The sequence below is a fragment of the Molothrus aeneus genome, chromosome 19 (genome assembly GCF_037042795.1).
Source record: "Molothrus aeneus isolate 106 chromosome 19, BPBGC_Maene_1.0, whole genome shotgun sequence".
Taxonomy (NCBI): Eukaryota; Metazoa; Chordata; class Aves; order Passeriformes; family Icteridae; genus Molothrus; species Molothrus aeneus.
The window spans coordinates 9848572-9864924 of record NC_089664.1 but is presented as its reverse complement, the minus strand read 5'-3'; the positions used below and the strand labels follow the sequence as shown (position 1 = coordinate 9864924).

General features: G+C 49.6%; 1 protein-coding gene across 2 annotated transcripts in view; it reads right to left on the bottom strand.

Annotated features, from left to right (window-relative positions):
- Nucleotides 1-9409, bottom strand: part of LOC136564755 (carboxyl-terminal PDZ ligand of neuronal nitric oxide synthase protein-like) — a 28399-nt gene extending 18990 nt beyond the window's left edge. For both annotated transcript variants that reach the window (XM_066563006.1, XM_066563007.1), the window contains exons 1-2: nt 9247-9409; nt 5531-5602 (exon numbers count right to left, since the gene is read on the bottom strand). In XM_066563006.1, the coding sequence (XP_066419103.1) occupies nt 5531-5602; nt 9247-9351 (177 nt within the window). In that variant the 5' untranslated portion in view covers nt 9352-9409. The remainder of the gene's footprint in view (nt 1-5530; nt 5603-9246) is intronic.
- Nucleotides 9410-16353: the final 6944 nt, after the last annotated feature.

The following is a 16353-nucleotide window of genomic DNA, read 5'->3' as shown; positions in this document are numbered from 1 at the left end:
CCTGCCCTGGGCTTCCTGGCAAGGCTCAGAGACCCTCAGAGCTCGTGGTGGGACTCCTGCCTCCTGGGAAGCCCAGCCTGATCCCAGCCCTGTGCAGGAGACTCTGCTAGAGATGCAACAAACAGAAAAACAAACTAATGAGGCATTAGGGCTAAACTTAGCTGCAATTAACATTTAATTACTATCCTGAAAACACTTGCTGTATTTTGCCAGGGCCTGGAAAGGTAAACCCAATTAGCTTAATCTTGTATGGTAGGAACCTTAAAGTGGTTGAGATGCCTGGTCTCATGGATGGGACCCTGAGAGTAACTGGTGTTTCTGGAGCTGAGCAGCCCTGTGGGCTGATCATGTACTGCCTGTGGAAAGCTGCAGAGCCCTTCTTAGACCTCTGCTTTGGAGAGGAGTCAGAACTGACACCAGACATGCTGCAGAAGGTGCCAGAGCAAGTTTGTACATGCTTGTGTATATTGGTTTGGCTGCCACAGCCCTCTCCTGGAGGCCATGGGCTGTGTCTAACACTCAGCAGGGTAAACAACCCTTGCAGGGTTCTCCAGAGAGGCAAGGAAGGTATGTCTTAGTGTGGGGGAGAAGGAGGAAGAGATGCCTGTGTTTCACACTCTAACCTTGTCAGAACTGTCACTGTTTATCCTCCTGTAAATGCAAGGAAGGTGCATGGAGTTCTGAGAACTAAAGAAAGGTCCACCCCAGCAGTCTGAGGCTGCTGAAGTATTTTAGGATACTAGGCTTGTTGTCTGCCACAGCCCAGGGCTATCATTAGCTGAGCTCTGGATGCTCTTCCAAAGAGGCTGAAAGGGAAAACCCTCCAGGAACTGCAGCAGAACAAACTCCCACCCAACAACAACAGCTCCTGGTGGCAGCTACACAGCTCTGTACCCCAGGGCAAGTGCTCCAAGTGCTCCAGCAGTTTGCACTTCCATGTTTGAGGCTGTGCCTCAGCTACAGCTGACCAAATACCTTCATTACAGAGGGAGAGGCTGCAGAGACTGACCAAGAAACCCAGCTGAGAGTTCAGCTTCTCTCTTTTTTTAGTTCTGATCACAGCTCCAGCTCAGATTAACATGAAACTGGCAGGAAAACATAGAGCATAGCTCTGAGCACAATAACCCAGGAAGGGCTTATAGGCAGAGTATGTCAGAGGAATCCATGCAGCAGTTTCTAGGTGAACTTTTGCCTGCCTGGGAAAACTGAGGGAGCTGTGTTCTAGAACAATCTCATGGACAAGCCCATGAAACATCTCTATCTCTGAAACCTGTCACACAGTATTAAATTAAACTGAGGGCTGAAGGCAGTCTTCCTGCCCTCTGCCATCTGTCCACCTGGTTCCTCTCCTTCTGTAGGAAGAGCAGATAAATCCCACTCGTATTTGCTCCTGGACTGTTGGAATTTACAGCCTGGCAGGGCTTTAAGTGAGAGGTGCTGTGTGAGCCAGCCCAGCTCTGGGGCTGGGAGCTCTGGAGTGCACAGACAGGTTCCCTGCAGCTTCCCTGCTGCCTCTGCTTCACAAGTTTGTGCAGCAGGACTGTAACTTACTCATCCTGATTTAAATTGCTGTCATGTCACACTTCAACACCACCAGTTGATGCTTGGCAGTCAGTCTGACTTACAGTGTGGCTGGATTGCACCTCCTCACTCAAGTGCTGTGTGGAGAAACTGCAAAGAGCTGAGGCTCTGCTCAAAGATGGATGCAGCAAGAATGATCAGGATAAGAGGGAGGCTGAAGTGAGAACCCAGTTCTCATTCCAAGGAGAGCTCAGGCATTTCTCATGTATCCTGCACTGAGATTTATAAATGCTTCTGTTTCTCTGGCACACTGGCCTCTGGGGAAAATGGCTTCTCAATTAAATTAAGCCCAAGAAAAGTGGAGGTAACAGAAGACACATTACTCTGGATGCCTGCCTGTTTGCTCATCCTGGTGTTTGGATAGGCACAGCACCAGTTGGCTGTTCCCTTATAGAATGATTAAATAATCCAACATCTGGCTCCTTTCTCAGTGTCAATACCTGCACAGGTCCAAGCTAAACCTTCCAAACAGAATGGAATTTGTAGGCTTCAGAGATCCTTACGAGCAGACTCCAGGGAAACTGATTCTGTGCCTTGAAGGTAGACAAAGAGAGTATCTTGGGGAATTGCTGGCAGCAGGCTGTCTGTGGGGGTGACAGGCTTTGTCACTCACTCCTACTGTGTCCTGGTACAGCTCAGCACTCAAAATAGCAGCACTAGGCCTGCTCAGCTGGCTGTGAAATGCTGGACTGAGGGTGACCTTCTCCTCTGGTCAGTGCTGGCTCTGGGGAATGCATGCAGGACGTGTGGTGATGTTAACCCTGAACTTGAAGCCATCCATTCCCTGGCTAAGATTTTCCTAACAACCTCAGCAGCTTCAAGGAAGTGGTTTGTGTTTTACAAAACCCATCTTCACATTAACTACCGCTTGAATTGTGAGGAGGAAAGATCTTGATTTGTACATAAACTCCCTGGAGTGCTGAGGAGGCTCCAGTACCTGCAGAGGGATCCACTCCAGCAGAAGGCAGCTCCACCAGAGCGCTGACAGAGCACAGGAGCTGCCAGACACCCAGGCCTGGATGGCCTGGGGCAGCTGCAGGCAGCAGATGCTGCTCCCTGGGAGGTGGGGGAACACCTGCCCGGGGTGCTTGGAGCTCTGAGATGAATTGGAGTCTCCTGAGCAGGCCCTCGCTGTGCCTGTCAGGGTCCAGTGTATTTATCCAAGCTGCAAACCCATTTCATCACCTCCCCTGCCAGGGCAAGAGGTAGAGGGATTAGCGTGAACTCTGATCATATAATAACAACATGGCAGCTGTAGGCAGCTAATAATCCACTGGGAGGATTAGCAAACTTAAAGTTGTCTAGCTCTGCATAATGGAAAGCTAAGAACAGCAGCTTCCCTGTTCTACCTACTGCATTTGCATTCTCTCCAGTGGAAGCATAGAACATGATGAGACAAGGCTTTCCAGTCTGTTATGAAATGGGATCTAATGTGTGACTAATGGAGTATTGCTGGCAATTCTACAAGCATCCATTCAGCCCAGAATATGGGTTTAAGCTTTACTAAGAGACTGCACCTCAAATACCTACTGCCAAAGAGCAGGTCACGATTTCAGCAGGCTGATGCTAAAACTTGTTATTTGAGGCTGTCTGGGAGTAATGTCCTGAAGTCTGCAGGCACAGTGCTCTGCTCGCACATGGAGAATCCCACTGATCCAAAATCCTGGTATCATTCACGTGTGACTGGCAAAAGAGCCCAGTACAAAATGCAGAACAGGGTTTTTGGAGCAGACTCATCACCTGGTGCTGCTCTCCTTAGGACCCTCTCAGGACATCTGGAGTCCTCAGCAGCTGGAAGCTTTTCCCCAAGGCAGTTTTGGCACTTGTGTCAATTTACTGACGAGTAACCAGAGCAAGCAGCTCTGACACAGCCTGGGAAAGAGAGCTGTGACTCCTCATCCTCCTCCCTGCTCGCTCTGGAGCAGCACAAGAAGTGAGTAAGAGCCCTCCTGAGCCGTGGGCTGGCTCCAACAGCACCAGGATGGCTCCCACTCCTCCCATGGCACAGGGAGAACAGGGAATGCTCTGCTGGGGCTTGTACTGCACAACTTTTCTCTTCTGCTCCAGTGGAGAATTCCAGTGGAACACTGGAGTGCACAAAGGATGAAAGCTTCACCACGACATGCCCCTGCCAACACTTGGCAGGGCTGTGGGACCTTACTCACTCTTGCACTGCAAACAGGCACTGACACTCACAATAACATAGGAACAAAATACTCATTTCCCCCAAGAGCTTCTTCCACTATTTCCTCCCAGTTGTAACTGGTGCTGCTGAGAGTCCATGGGAAAAAACTCTGGTACAGACAAGGCCTCTGCATGCAAATGAATGCTACATAAATAACCCCCATCTTCCCTCAGTTCCTAGGTTGGGTACTCTGTGCACCAGAATTCTCTTCAAAGACCTCCCAGTTCACTCTTTATGCTCTAATTAAGGATCAGTGCCAATTAACTATCTTCAATAGAGGAGCATCTTCCGCTCAGCAGCCAGGAAGTGTCTGAATAAGATCCTGCTGTACAATGTGCAGATGAAAAGGGAAGCCCTCCCTTTTTGGAATAGGCTTCCAAGATTAAAAACTCAGTATAGATTACTGCATGCCTACTTTAAAAATCCTGTGTGACAAGATTAAGTGACGGCACCCAGGAATGCAGAATGGGTTTTTCACATGTTTCTTGTGGTACTCAAGGATGCTATTGCACTGCCAAGGCTCTGAGCTAGGTACCACTGTGGCAATAGCAGGTGTGAAAACAGAATGTGACACTTTATTTTGAGTGATATTAAAATACTGTTTGCTTTTTCTTACAAGGGTGTCATAGATCAGCAGAAGTGCAGTGTCAAATCTGATGATAAATATTGATTGAGATGAAAAATTGCCAATAATTATCCCAGCACCTGAACTGCCCAGGTAGTCCTCACCTATTGCTTTTACTTCCTACAGATATTCACCTGTTCCATAAATAACCAGGCAATTTAGACTGCTGCTGAACTGTGTTCTGAGCAAGAGCTGTGCTAATAGTCTGAGCAGGCAAAGGGAGGGGAATGTCATTTCTAAGCTTGGCTGGAGATGAATACATCAGCTCCCCAGCCAGTTACAGGCTAAGTTTAAAAAACACTATTCTAAAGGAAAATTAGATGGTTAAACAGTGTGGGGGAAGGGGGGGAAATAGGATAATCCCTTCAAAGCTTTAAATGGAAGATTCTCAAACTTGCTTCAGCTGATGTGAGACATATGAACAGCCTCAGAATTAAGACCCCTGCAAAATTTCAGCCAGACACAACAGCTGCACTGCCTTTTGGGGGAGATGCACTTGAACTGGTTATACACGAAGCAGATGTAAGCCACCCAACCCTGCTAATCACAGCTAAATCTGGGGACCATTCACAGGCTGCTCTGCAGAATAAAGGGGCAGAGCAGGAAGAGAGCAGCCTTGGTGATGAGAAACAGGAACTGTAAAACTGTACTGGAGCATGGGGAAAGCAGCAAATTATTCTAGGAGCAGCAGAATCCACAGTCTAGTCAGATGGGATTTACATCAATCACACCTGTCAGGGCACTGATATTTCAATATATAACACAATATATTTGGAACTGTCAAGGAACTCAAGTGCTTTGGTGAAGCACATTGTGTCCAGCTTATTCTTCACGCACACAAAATTCCAAACAGGCTAAATAAATCTCTTAGGTTCAAGGAGAAGCCCCATGGCTGCTCAGCACAGGAGAGGGGGTTACACTTGAGTTTTGATAACAGATCTCTTTACAGAGAGCACAGGATGGGCCTATGCTAAGATGCCTTGAGAATTTCTGGGGAAGCTTGTTGCAAACCTGACTGGGCTGAGATTTGAGCTCCAGATAGGAAGGGCTGGAGGGGATGTGGAGCAGTAGATTGCAACCAAGTCACTCTGGGGAGTGCAAGCTTTAACCCTGTGTGGGCTCAGCTGCTCTGAACTCACCCGGATCCTCCTCATGGCTGCCACGATCTCCACGCGGCTGTTGGGCCTGGGCACGTCCAAGCTCCCGATGTACTGAAAGACACAACGTGAGATGGCTGGGCTGTAATGCACACCTTCATGGGGGGCTTCTTCAAAACAGACAGCATTCCTCCTGTATTTACTCCCTCCTTGCCGGGACTCCTTTGAGCCAGGACAGGATAGGAATATCTGCTGTAGATAATGTTATCAAGTTGGGGATTTCTGAGATTGGGGGATTTCTGAGGCTCTGACCTCATTCAGGTTCTGGATGTGCCTTTACCAGTGCTCTGCAGGATGATGTCTGCTGCTAATTGAGTCATGATCCTGTGAGTCTGAAAATGGGACTGTCTATCCTTTGTTCCTCCTTACTACACCTGCTCAAAACTGAAAGCACACAAGAGCTGTAAAGCTTCCAGGATGTGCAGCAAACACCTTTCCTGGGACAGCCTTGTGATTCTAGCTTAAGTTTTCAGTCTGGACCATGTTAACTCTTGATACTGCTGTCCCTGCTTGGTTGGACCAGCTCAGCTGTCTGCAGAATCCTGGCAAACCCACCCAAATCTGTATCCTACAACCCTGCTTAGGGGAGCTGCAGCCCTAACCAAACTGCTTGGGGTTGGGTGTCTGCATTCCAGTGTCTGCACCAGTCCTAGCAGGGTCCCTTACTGGGGTCTGAGACATGGCAGATGGCAGGATCCCATCACCTCCAGCTCCAGCCCTGCACCACAGCTCCAGCTCCTCGAGCTGGCTGCCCGTTCTCCTGACAAGGAATGGCAGCACACTGCCCGTGCTCCACGGGGTATCACGGAACACCCAGGGGCAGCTTCCTGCTGCTGCATTTGTCCCTCCTGTGCTGCTGTTCTCTCCCCTCGTGTGCCAAAGCAGAACCTGCTGGTGCACCCGTTGGCAGGAGGCAGCAGCTGCTGCCCGGTGGCACCGGGGGTGGCACACGGTGACAGCACATGGTGGTGGCACACATGGCACAGCACGGCTGCACAGGAGTGCCCTGTGCTGCCAAGGGGAGGAGGTGCAGAGCTGCCAGCTCAGCCTTGGCAATGAGGAAATGTGTGGTGTCCTGCACAGTCATGGGGAGCAAAGGCTGCTGATGCTGTGGAGTGCTGCGGCTCAGCTCTGAGGGAAGCCCTGCACGCCCAGGGCACGTTGGGGAGGACAGGGAGAATGTCACAGAGTGAGAGGGTGATGACAGCATGTGCTGGGAGTGGCCCTGGCAGCTGAGGGCAGCTGCTGGATTTGGTGCTGCTGGGGCCCAGTGGGGTCCATCAGCTCCCCCAGGGAAACACAGCCCATCTCTGCTGTCAGTGGTGGGGACTGAGGGCAGTTCACAGAGTTTAGTGACCCTCCCAGGAGCATTGGTTCGTGAACTTGTCTGGTTTTTAGTGTGTGGTTACAAACTGTTGGTTTTTTGGAAGTTGTTCCCTTGTGGAGAGGAAAAGGAGCAGCTAATCAGGAGGCCCCTGCAAACATTCAGAGTGATATTATATATGTGAACAGGAACAAAATAATTCCCCAGAACAGCCCCATAGGTTTGCTGTTACTGACAGTTCTGGATTTATTTCTCCACTGTACTGCTTGCAGATTGCAATGGGTTTTATCTTGTAAAATGTCTGCTTAAAAGGGCTTTCAGAGATGAGCTCTCCTGGCTCAGTCTTTAGTGCTCTTTCTCCTGCTTTGAAATAAACACCACAAGCAATCTGAAAGGTCATCTGGCTTTGCTGCTGCTTCTGTAAATGCCTTTGCAAATGGCACTTTTAAGAGCAGTTAAGTTCATCTATAGCATTTGGTAAACCACCAGAGAACCAAGCTCAGAGCACGAGAGCTTGAGGGCAGCAGGGAGGGGAGCAGCAGAGCCAGGGCTTCCCTCTGGGCTGGTGGGGAGGGCAGAGCTGTGTTGCTGTGATCTGTGGCCTCTTTGGTGTGCACATCTCCCTCCCTGCTCTGCTGGCTGTCAGGACAGTCACTGGTAATCCAGATGAGCTCCTTGCAGCTGGCTGGCCTTTTGTCTGCCAGCAGCAGAGCTGCAGTGAGGAACAGGCCATGCTCCTAATGACAAATTAATTGGGGCAAGAGGACAGATGGGACTGCTGAGCTGGAGGAGATTCTTTCAAACTCCCTGCTCTGGTCTGGCTGCAGAGTTTGGGTACCTGTGCTCCCACACAGAGCCATGAAACTCATGAAACAGCACACAAAGCTCTGCCCAAACAAGCAGCTCCCAGAGCTGACCTCCTGAAGATTACAGGGGGAGGAAGGCAGTTTGGCATGTGGAGATTAGAGAGGGAGTGTGGTCAGTAAGATTGCCTGGTGCCAGACACCTGCAGCCAGCTGCAGCCTTGTCATTGTCAGCGTGGCAACTGACTGATGTGCCCACAATGAGCAGCATAATTGGAAGAGACAGACTGTAAAGCAGAACTGAGCAAGCATGTTACTAAGGTAATGCAAACCCCATCCCAGACCCACACATCCTAACAGGGTGTTATCCACTCGCCAGCCCTGGATGCCTGGAGCTGTCAATCTGAAAAGCCAGTTTCACTCAGTTAAAGGTACAGTTGCTACCCATCTTTTAAAAATCAAATTAAGAATTTTTCTTCTCCTCAGCACAGTCTGCAGCACAGCAAATGCTAATTTAAATAGAGAAATCACAGATTAAATGTTTTCTTCCCTAAGGAAGATAAATTTTTTAAAATACATGATTAGCTGTCTATTCAGATTCATCCTGTATCCTGCTTAAATCTTACAGCTCTTTCAGCAGGAAAACCAAGAGGCACAAAATCCGTATTTCAAAGCTTTATTGGAATGTATATGCCCCTTCTTTCCAGCTCAGGAGACAGCAGGCGTGAATTCCATTTCTAATCTGTGTTAGGCCACCTGCAAAGAGGGGAAGGGAGCCTGTGAGTTGCTCCAGCAAAATGCAATTCTTCTTGTCAGCTGAATTATAAACCCGTTCCCCATGCTGTCTACAGAATGCCAATTCCAATGGAGTCACTTTCTGAGAGTGCTGCTGTGCTGCCAGGCTGCTCTTCACGATCAATACGGAATTTCTGATAATATCAGTATTTCTTTCTGATGCCTGAAGGCCGCAGACCTTGTCTGGTCCAGCTTTTCATGCAGGGAAGGGGTCAGCTGTAGTAAGGCGCTATTATCTGAGCGGCCCAAAGCAGTCTGCTGGTTTCCAAGGGAATAGGGAGCTGTCCCCCCGCCGTGGCAGGACAGGACAGGAATTGGATCGGGCAGGGATGAGCACCTGGGACAGCATCCACGGTGCTGTCAAGAGGGGTCATTCCAGAGCAGTTCCCAAATGCAGCACCAAGGCAGCGTCTAAGGATTACACAGCTGCAAAAACACTAGGAAAAGAGCAAGAACCTGTTTGATTGCGCTCATTAAATGTAAGGCTCTCATAGCCGATTGCTGTTTTCTTTAGACTCCCCCAGCGCGGCCCAGGGGCACTTGCAGAGCTGAAGAGCAGCCGCGGCAGGGCTGGGGGGGCACGGCTGGACAGCAGCGGAGCGCAGCCCGCGGGGACCCCGCGCCCGCAGAGACCCGCAGCGCCCTCTCTGCAGCGGCCGGAGCGGGGGAGCCTCCCGGGCTCGGCTGCCAGGGCCCCGGGGCTCGGGGCTGCGGCCGGCGGGGCCCGCTGTGCTCCCCGGCCCGGGGGCTGCGGGGGGAGCGCGCCCGGGGCTCACCTTGGCCTGGAAGTGGATGCCGTGCTGGAAGGCCTCCTCGTTGTGCAGCGGGACGCGGGAGTCGCAGCCATCGTCCACCAGGTTGTACCGGTTCTTCACCGGCATGGCGGCGGGCGGGCGGCCGCCTCAGCCCGCGGCCCCGCCGGGCATCGCGGCCGGCAGCGCCCGCCCCGCCGAGCCCCGGGCGCCGTGCGGGGCTGCGGGCGCCAGAGCCCGGCCGCGTTTTGAATGAGCGTCCGCGGGAGCGAGCGGGGCCCCGGCCCCGGCGCGGCGCCATTGGCCCGAAGTTCCCTCATGTGATGCGGGGGGCGGTGGAGCCGCCCGGCCCTGCCCGGCCGCCCCGCCCCGGCCCCGCCGCCGGCACCGGCTGCAGCGCTCGGGATGCTCCGCTGGACGGACGCGAGGGTGATGAGGGGTCTGGGGCATCTCCGTTATGGGGGGACGCTGCGGGAGCTGGGCCTGGTTAGTCTGGAGAAGACTGAGAGGGGATCCCATCAAATCTCCTTACAAATATCTCCAAGGGCTGTTCTGAATGAGTGGTCACCTACGTTATGTGTGTCTCATATCAATATCACTTACAGCTCTGTTGGAAATTAGCACAGGCCCTCTCTCAGAATCCTGACGCACAGTCGGTACTCACTGTGTCCCTCAGTATGCTGTGATACTCTCAGGATTTGTGGCACCCCGTGTGCTCACGGTGTTCTTTCCTCCCAGCTTTGTCTTGGTGACAAGGCGCTGCCAGGCCCAGGTGAGCCCTGCAGATGCCCCTCTGGGACACCTGGCACACCTGAGCATTACATTCCTCAGTGGGTACCAGCACAGGGAAGGGATGAGGTGTGCACAGCTGTGATGGCACGGCCTAAGGTTTGTCTTCCTCACTCTTAGTACAGCCACACTCCATTTACAGGGATGATCAGAAATGTGAATTGTGTAGAATCCAACAGGTGGAGGGTTACCACCCATGTGCACCAATGGATCTCATCTGTGTTCCCTCAAATTAATTTTTGAGTCTTAAAAGTAACTCCCAGCCAGGTGTTTGAATGTTTTTGGACACCACCTTTTATATGGCTTTTGCATTAGCAAGAAAGAAAAGTTTAACCACAGGCAGACAGTGCACAGTTCCCAGTATCCATCTCAGGAGCGTGATCACCCTGAGCTTCTTGGCATTTCTGAGTACTTGCAGGTCAGCGGGAGATGGGCAAGAGCCAAGAATCCTGAAACTTATAATTAAGAGAGGGAGAAAAAACCCAAGGAATTAATATTGGTTCACAGACTATGACCCTACATGTTCAAATATTTTGAGGTATTAGCAGCTCTTTCTTGGGAGGGTTCTGTGGTCAGCCTTCTGTTTTTGTGAAGTTTTTCTGTTTCCAGACAGACTTCTTTTCTTCCAATCTATAGCACTGCATTATCTTCTCTTTTAAATATTCACAAGTTTATGCTAATCCCACTTTCATACAGCATAACTCAATATGGGTTTTGTCAGTTGGTTTCTGTCCAAGATGCTCCTCTAGATACACATATCGCCTGCAGATGCATTGGTTTAGTTCTTTGTTGGGGATTTTTTGTGTGGTCTGTGCTGATGTTTAATGTGTACTTACATGTACTAACATTTCATGGCACTTTTCTTATCTTGTGCATATCTTGATCAAAAAAATATTTGTTGACCTGAATGAATAACCTAGATTTTGTGTGCAAATGTCCTTGGACTGATTGAGCAATGTTCAGGTCTTTGGTTCTCCTAAGCCCAAGGAGGAGGAGATGCCACCCAGTCAGGCTATGCTCATGCTTCCTTTGATGCTAACGCCAGCAAAGCTCAACTCATATGGGGAAAAACCTAACACAGCCACTGGTGAGTGTCTGCATTGATTCTGCAATACTGCATTTCAGCTGAGGCGTGCAGGAACCTGCCATCGTGCTGAGCTGCTCAAAGCTTCTCCTCATTACCCTCCCATTGCCACAAGAGCATTCCTATGTACGTGGGAGCATATGGACTTCACTTGGGATAGTTAAATTTTTAAATCTCATAGAAAGACCAGGATGAAATAACAAGAATGGTCTTTTTAATTCCATTCTGGTGCTCTCCAGTATCCCGCAGATTATAAAATCCTTTGGGTAGGAGGAAAGAAATATCTCATGGGAATCCTGAGAAAAAGAAGGCAACTGTTATTTAATAAAGCTTGCAGTGCCAGTTTCTGTTAGATCACAATTGAATGGAGGTGTTTAATACTCCCTGTTCATGAACTTCTGTGAACTTTTCATAGGGCTTAAATCTCCTGATGTTAATGGTTTGGATCTGTGTTTGAGAATTGAGTTTGAAGGCTGCTAAACTTAAAAAGCCATTAATTTTCTAGTTTGTTTGTTGGGCAAAGAAAATTCTTTGACTCCACTGGAAGTAAGAAAGCTGTATGCCTTTTCTTCTGGACAATGAAACTGGGCAAATATGTGGAATGAAGCCTTTACACGGGACATCGTCATGGATTTAGTATAAACAAACCCTGAGTAGCACTGAACAGTTGGCCAAACCTCATGGTGGGTGTTTGCATCACATGGAGGTACTGAGAGAGTTATTCCTTTGATGTGCAAAGCACTCACAGAAAGTCCTGATTCTCTGAACACAGTAGGAGTGAAGCCCCAAGACAGCTTCTTGGCTCGGATCCGCAACTGTTTTTGCAGGGACCAGGTTTGTATCAGCTTTCTTTCTCGGGCACAGGCTCCCAAGATTTCCTTCCTTCTCTTTCTCTCACATGGGCGCACATTCTTGCCTGCCCCAGGACTCTGCATGAAGTCCCTCTTCTTACATAGCTTCATCTTTTGAGGAGACCTTGAAGGTGGTGTAAATGGGTGGTGGGTGTTACATGCAGGGTGTTCTTTAATCAGTCCTTGGTTGGTTTGTAGGGAAGGGAGCTTTTGCTCCTCTCTGATCCTGTCAGATTTTTCCAAAGCCACCTTCACAGATAAAGGAGGAGACCTGGTCTTGATGCCATGGAATTTTCCTCCTTTCTGCTAACCCTTTTAAGCATTTATTTCTGCACAGCAGAGGTGCAGATATTTTGAATGACAAATAAGATGTGACATAGGAAGAGCAACCAGACAAACATCCAGTAATGGCAGACAAAACCTCTTTTACAGGAGAGCCCTTCCATATCACACATAAGAGCTGTGAGGTCTGTGCATGCTTACTGTCCTAGGAGATCTGGGTTTGTCATGCCACTTTATCAACATTATTAATATGTACTTGTGCTGGTGCAATTTTTGGAGTAAAGCTCTAAAGTGTACTAACACACTAGCAGACTTGCTAGAAATGCTGCTGTGGGATGAAATGTGGGGGCAAGGACAGACAGACCAGCTGCTGTTGACTAAGCTGTGTGATGTTACCCCTGATGCATTGGGGATTTCAAGAATACCAAGAAAACTCCTAAACAAAATCTTTGAGTCTGCTGAGCTGCCCCATGAAGGGAACTCAGAGGTGACATGTGGAACTGATGGTTTCAGCCCCCTCAGCGAGTGTCACACGTGTCTCTGCGAGCACAGGGGCTGCTTGGTGGGATGATTACAGCAGGTTTGTGTTGCTCAAGAAGAAGCAGAAGCTCCATGTCAGGGCGGTTCAGCTCTGCGGCATGGCCAGGCAATGTGCCCGTCAGGACTGCAAGCCTCTTTCATGCATGGCCAGCTCCAAAGGGCTGTGCAGCAGGACTTGGCAACCAAAAATGTCATCTACAATTATGCATATTTTCATCATCTTCTATCATGCAAATCCCCCCACCCCAAATATGCACCAAATGTTTTGTTTGCATATGTAGGTCAACCACAAATCTTCTGTGGTTGAACATAAACATGGGCAGCACGGAGTGATGTATGTGGATTTAAATCCAGGCTGAAGCATAAGCCCACCACAGACGTTTTCCAAGTGGAGTCTGCTTGCTAGATTTGTTTTCTTCTGACTTTTCATTTTATAGAGCATTGCTTTCTCATGGATTTGTGAAAGAACAACTGACAGGAGATAGCATCGTTGCAAAAGGAATTATTAACTTCAGACACAGATGGATAGTTCTTCATGAGTAACTTTTTTTTTAACAATAGCTTAAGGAATGTGTTCTTTTTCAAAAGGGTACACTGAAGTATTTATGCAAATTTGCATTTGGCAGGAGGCCAGTTTAATATGATATTTTAAAAAGATGGTATGTTCTTTTTGCAAATTACATGCTACTTTGTTTTTCTTATCTTGGCTGTCTTTAAAAAAGAGAAGTATAGAAAAGAATACAGTTATTGACCTTATGATGCTACATAAAAGCTAAAAATGTTGATCCCAACTTGGAAACAAAAATGCTTACTAGAGGAAGGGAAATATATTAGTAAAGAAAAATGTTACTTGTTAACCTCATAAGCTTGACATGTTCACATGCCCAACTCACGAATTCCATATACCACAGGTTGCAGTACAGTCCCTCAGTGTGAGCTGCTGGGATCTGCATGGTGGCATGATGGAAAACTGTTCAGGTTGCTGCATCTGTAAAACTGCTTTATTCCTGGATTCCTCCTTGGACCTGGCACTTACCTGTGCACACACAGGCATCAGGGAAGTGGTGATTTTGGGTAAATGAGAGTGAAGTTGTTAGTCTGAGAGATGAGTGTCCAATCAAACAGGATCCTTCCCCACTCCCATTAAATTTGGCCAGTGCCTCTGCTGTCTTTGATATCCTGAATTTAATTAATGAAAGCATAGGGTGATTACAGTTCTCCTGGATGGAATCCACATTCTTGTTCACTTATTATCACAAGATAGTAACAGTCTGTTCTTATCAACAACTCCCTCTGAGCAAGGGTCTCAGGAAACAGCCTTGTGTTTAAGAGTGCCCTGTAACTAAATTTCCCCTCTCCTCACAGGGGACAGATGATCTCAAGTTCCCCATTTCTCTCCCGCTGCTGGACCCAGCTTGCTGTATTCAGCAGGATTCTCCTCCTGCATTACCCTGTGCCTCATTGCTGCCCACCTTGCTGTACCTGACTGCCACGTGCAGCCTGACCCCACGCTGCACACTGCAGCCCATCCCTGTTTATCCCAGCAGGAAATGAGGGTTTTATTCACACCACACAGGCAAACCAGGTATGGGATCTATTACAGCTTCTCTGGTAGAGGAGCAACTAGTCTGTTATTAGCCTGTAAGAAATGTGGATATATGATAATTAGATATAAAAATATTTCCCCTTTGCAATCATTTTGTTTGGTATTTCCCATGCTCCAATGTCTCTTAATGCTTTCTTAATGCTTTGGCCCATCTTAACTCTATCCCTGGCTTTCTTTCAGCACTGCTGACATTGGTGAGGATAAATTTCTGGGTTAAAAATATTCATCTGGGAGCCTGGCAGTAAAATAAGAGACAGTCAGAGTCAGGTCACTGCTTTAAATCACACTCCAACATCTCTGTATTGCTTTTCTTACAACTGAATTTTTATGCCAGTGTTGAACATAAGCAAAATATTAATTTTTCTTTCCGATTTGTACCTGCCCATGGAAGAGGTTTGGAATGAGATCATCTATAAGGTTCCTCCCAGTCCAAACCTTTCTGTGATCTGGCGGTGATGGTGAAACCAAGGATGTGCCTTCACTGATGGACATGGAAAAGACACCACCCAGACAGCTCATCCTGCCAACATTACCAGCCCCCCTGAGCTCCTGCTGGAACATGGAAACACTCCCAAGATTTTAATTAAACACTGCCACAGCTATAAAAAAGGAATGTACATCTTTTAATAGCAACATGAGAGCACCCAAGAGCGAGCTACCTGACCTCGGCCTTCCTGGTTCCTTCACGTTGCAAGACACCACTCTATTTAATTAATTAATTTTTTAATTGTTTATCGTTGCCTGCAAGGGTAAATGATGGAAGACTGGTGAGGCACTAAAAAAATAAGCATCTTGACACGACCTTGTTCTATTATCTCGCAGCTAACTGGCAGTGCCAACTTTTTCTGCATTTACTTAAATTTTGCTGTAGTCTAAATAATATCTGCTGAGATCCTGTTCCAGATCACGACTCTGGTGATCGCTCCTTGACACAGAACCCCGATTATTCCCGTTTTTCCCCCGATCCCGGCTCCCGGCCGGATTTCCCAGGGCGCAGCGCCACCGCCTGCCCGCAGCCCCGCGTTCATAAACCCGGGTTGTGCTCCGCAGCCGCTTCACCGACACGTTCTGCATTTCACCGCCTCACAACCGTACCGTGAGGGATTAATGTGCTATAGAGTCACGGTTTTGGAGTGCTTTGGGTGGGAAGGGACGTTAAAGTTTATATAGTTCCAACCCGCTGCCCTAGGCAGGGAACCTTCCAGCTTGCTCAGGTTGGTCACGGAGCTGCTGTTAAGGTTATTAATTTCATTGCTGTGATCCAGAAACCGGTTTCCTATTTTCCTGCCGTGCCTGAGAGAGTTCAAACTCCGCAGATGGGCTCTCCCAGCACCGAAGCAGCTGAACCTGAAGGGTCCATGGCAACACCCTTTGTGAGAGGCAGCGCTTTGTAACGGCGGCCCGAGCCCCGTCTGACATGAGAAGCTCTCGGGCGCACGGTAAGGAGCGGACCGAGTGCCGGAGCCGCCCGGGCGGTTCGGTGGCGAAGGGCACGGCGGGCACCGCGCCCGCCCCACAGCCCGGCCTGAGGCAGTGCCTCGCCCGCTTCCAACATGGCGGCCCCGCCCGCCCCGGAGGCCATTTCGGGCTGCGCGGGGCGGGGCCTGTGCCCGGTCCCAAAATGGCGGGGGCGGCGTCAGCGCCTCACGGCGGCGGGGCGGGGCTAGCGGGTCACCGGCCGCGCCGCTGCCATGGCAACGGGCGGGGAGCGGGGGCGGGATGGAACCGGCGGGGATGGAGCCGGCCGGGCTGGGAACGGGGACAGAGGGGACAGAACCGGCGGGGACGGGGACAGGGACAGGGACAGAGGGGATACAACCGGCGGGGATGGGGACAGAGACAATGGAGCCGGTCGGGCTGGGGACAGGGACAGAGGGGACAGAACCGGCGGGGACAGAACTGACGGGGACAGAGGGGATAGAACCGGCGGGGATGGGGACGGAGGGGATAGAACAGGCGGGGATGGGGACAGAGGCAGT